The 2443-nt window shown below is 35.8% G+C and overlaps 1 protein-coding gene across 3 annotated transcripts in view; it reads right to left on the bottom strand.

Annotated features, from left to right (window-relative positions):
- Positions 1–217: 217 nt before the first annotated feature.
- The window catches only part of LOC125663814 (uncharacterized), a 6729-nt gene continuing 4503 nt past the window's right edge, over positions 218–2443 (bottom strand). The window contains exons 5-7 of one of the 3 annotated variants that reach the window (XR_008802804.1): positions 1730–1852; positions 1594–1625; positions 219–1488 (exon numbers count right to left, since the gene is read on the bottom strand). Coding sequence is in view for 1 of the 3 variants with exons in the window: in XM_056163976.1 (XP_056019951.1) it covers positions 1758–1852 (95 nt within the window). In the remaining 2 variants the exon portion in view is untranslated. Of the gene's footprint in view, positions 1489–1593; positions 1853–2443 lie in introns of all 3 variants that reach the window. The other 2 variants (XR_008802769.1, XM_056163976.1) reach the window with 2 other exon arrangements.

Genomic DNA, 2443 nt, shown 5'->3' with positions numbered 1-2443 from the left:
GCTGGTTACTTATTGACTCGCCCTCGTATATTTATCAAGATTCATACGCACATTCATGAGAAAATGACTATCATTTCAATACGCAATTTCCGAGTTGTCCAATAGTTCTTTCCCTTTGCGGAACTTTTACGCACAGTGAGACGCAAAACATATTTTCGCGCACACGCGGTGGGTACAAATGAACATCGCTGCCTTCATATATTGCCTAAAGGATGATTATCAGACATCGTGCAACCACTCAAACTGCTGGGGCATACAATCTTAGTAAATTTATGATTATTTGATAATAAGATAGCTCAAACAAAAATCGATAATCACCATCTTTCTTTGATAAAGTATCATTCGTGCAGAAGAGGAAATAAAAAATAAATGAATAATAAATTTAATGGCCTAATTCAAATAAATATATTATTCTTCATATGGTCAGTTTAATGTATACCAATGGCTGATACAAACAAAATTTACGCTTTGAGTACTTTTATTCTTATTAACATGGTTAGTCTATAATATATGTATACATCTTGTACCCACCCAAGCGTTCAACAGAATACTGAACGTACCTCCATCACAGAAGAGCTGATATCTCGGAACTTGCCTATTGGTAAAGAACACTGGAAATGTAAATATTTGTTTTTGTGTGTTTTTCTTTATTATTATCATTGTGCTGTACGGATTTTCATCTTTTTAAAGAAATATATATGCATGTATACATTTGTACTACCGACCGACAGCCATATTCGATATTTTCTATTCGTGGTAATTCTTTTTTCTCGGTCTGACTTGTCCATGTTGATTTTTATTTCGCTTTTTTCCAACCCCCGAAAACGGAAGTCTTTTAGGGTTTTGAAAATGACTGGTGATTCTCAACTTCGACTTTCGATATTATATAATAATTATCTGCAACCATGCCAGGCGCGTCTTCCTCGAGGGAACCACGAAAGGAGTGATTTTCAGTGTTTGATTTTACAGCAAATGCAAAGGACTTTATTTCTTCACCGACGTTTTCACTTTTTGAGCACTCAGAATGTTTCGTTTCCTCATTTTCTCCACTAATGTCAATCCCCGAGGTGTTCCGATTTCTCTTCAGCGATGGTATATCCACACATTGAAGGTAATTATCTGTATATCCACTAACTGTCGTTTTCACTAAAGAGTTCGACTCGAGACCCAAGTCAGAAGGAACAAATGGACTGGGCTCTTCGTATACACTGTGAACTTGTGTAACTGACACAGAATCAGGGGGTTTTGGTACATGATCACATTCAGGATCCAGGACCTTGTTGTCAAGTTTTAGTTTGAGAGAAAGAGTATTATAAATCGCATCATCTGCGTGACCATAGAGCGGGTCTAGGGCAGCTGACGGCAGGCAGGGAAGTGGGAGTTCCTGCATGTGTACAGAATTCACTTGACTGTATATGCACTCATCATCCCCCAAACCTGCATTCTGAGATATATTGCCGTCTGTCCAATTCCCAGATCTGTCACTCTCTAAAATACATTTCATTTTGGAAATCTATACGTCATCTATAAATCTCTAGATCTAGACTACATGGACCAAACTTAGAATCAAAATTATGTATGCAAATCACTTACTTCTTCTGTGTCGCACTAATCCTGCTTTTCGGCTGTAAAGAATCCATTGAATACTGTAAACATTTTAAGAAGTAACTGAATATTGGACGTACAAATGCTTTATTATATAGGTGCTATTTGAAATGTAATTGTTTACCTTTTTGAATAGCATAAATACGCTATTACTAAAGTATACAGATGACTATGAGGCAGCTTCCAGTGATGATGACCGCGCGGCTACTCACAGCATCAGCCTCGTCACTTCTTCGCGTTCCTGTTCCTTCAAAAAAGAAACGGGTCTCCTAAACTTATGCCCAAGAGGGCCCTAATTTGAAATAAATAAATCATATCACAAGTGTGGTTTGGAGATTAGTCTGATGGCGTATATATATATATAGTTTTAGTTTCGGGTGATGTCACCGACCTTAACGTAATACCCATAATCATTGTTTCCGGTTTACAATTTTGAGGGAAAAGTAACAGTAACATAATCCTTTAGGAGCGACAAATTAACATCAACTACAATATATTGAAAATATCTTTAATTATTTGAAGATGTCATTAATTCATTTGATGCGCGCAACAATTTAGATAAAGATCCAAATAATTAATGATATCTTCAGTTTTGAATTATTGCGCGCATTAACTAAATTGCTGATAAGATTAATTATTCTGCTAAATTGATGAGCGGTATATTTGAATTATTGCCCTCTTCAAATAAATCGATGATATCAAAAATTGAATTGATGCGCTCTAGAGTTCAAGAGAGCAAGAAATCAATTATTGCTGACAAAAATTGAATTAATGCGAGCAATAATTGATTTATTGCTCTCTTCAATTGAATGGTGGCGCATATAAATTCAAATAATAT

Source organism: Ostrea edulis, chromosome 1 (assembly GCF_947568905.1).
Source record: "Ostrea edulis chromosome 1, xbOstEdul1.1, whole genome shotgun sequence".
NCBI classification, from domain to species: domain Eukaryota; kingdom Metazoa; phylum Mollusca; class Bivalvia; order Ostreida; family Ostreidae; genus Ostrea; species Ostrea edulis.
Note: the sequence above shows the minus strand (reverse complement) of the source record. Positions and strands in the feature narration are given on the sequence as shown.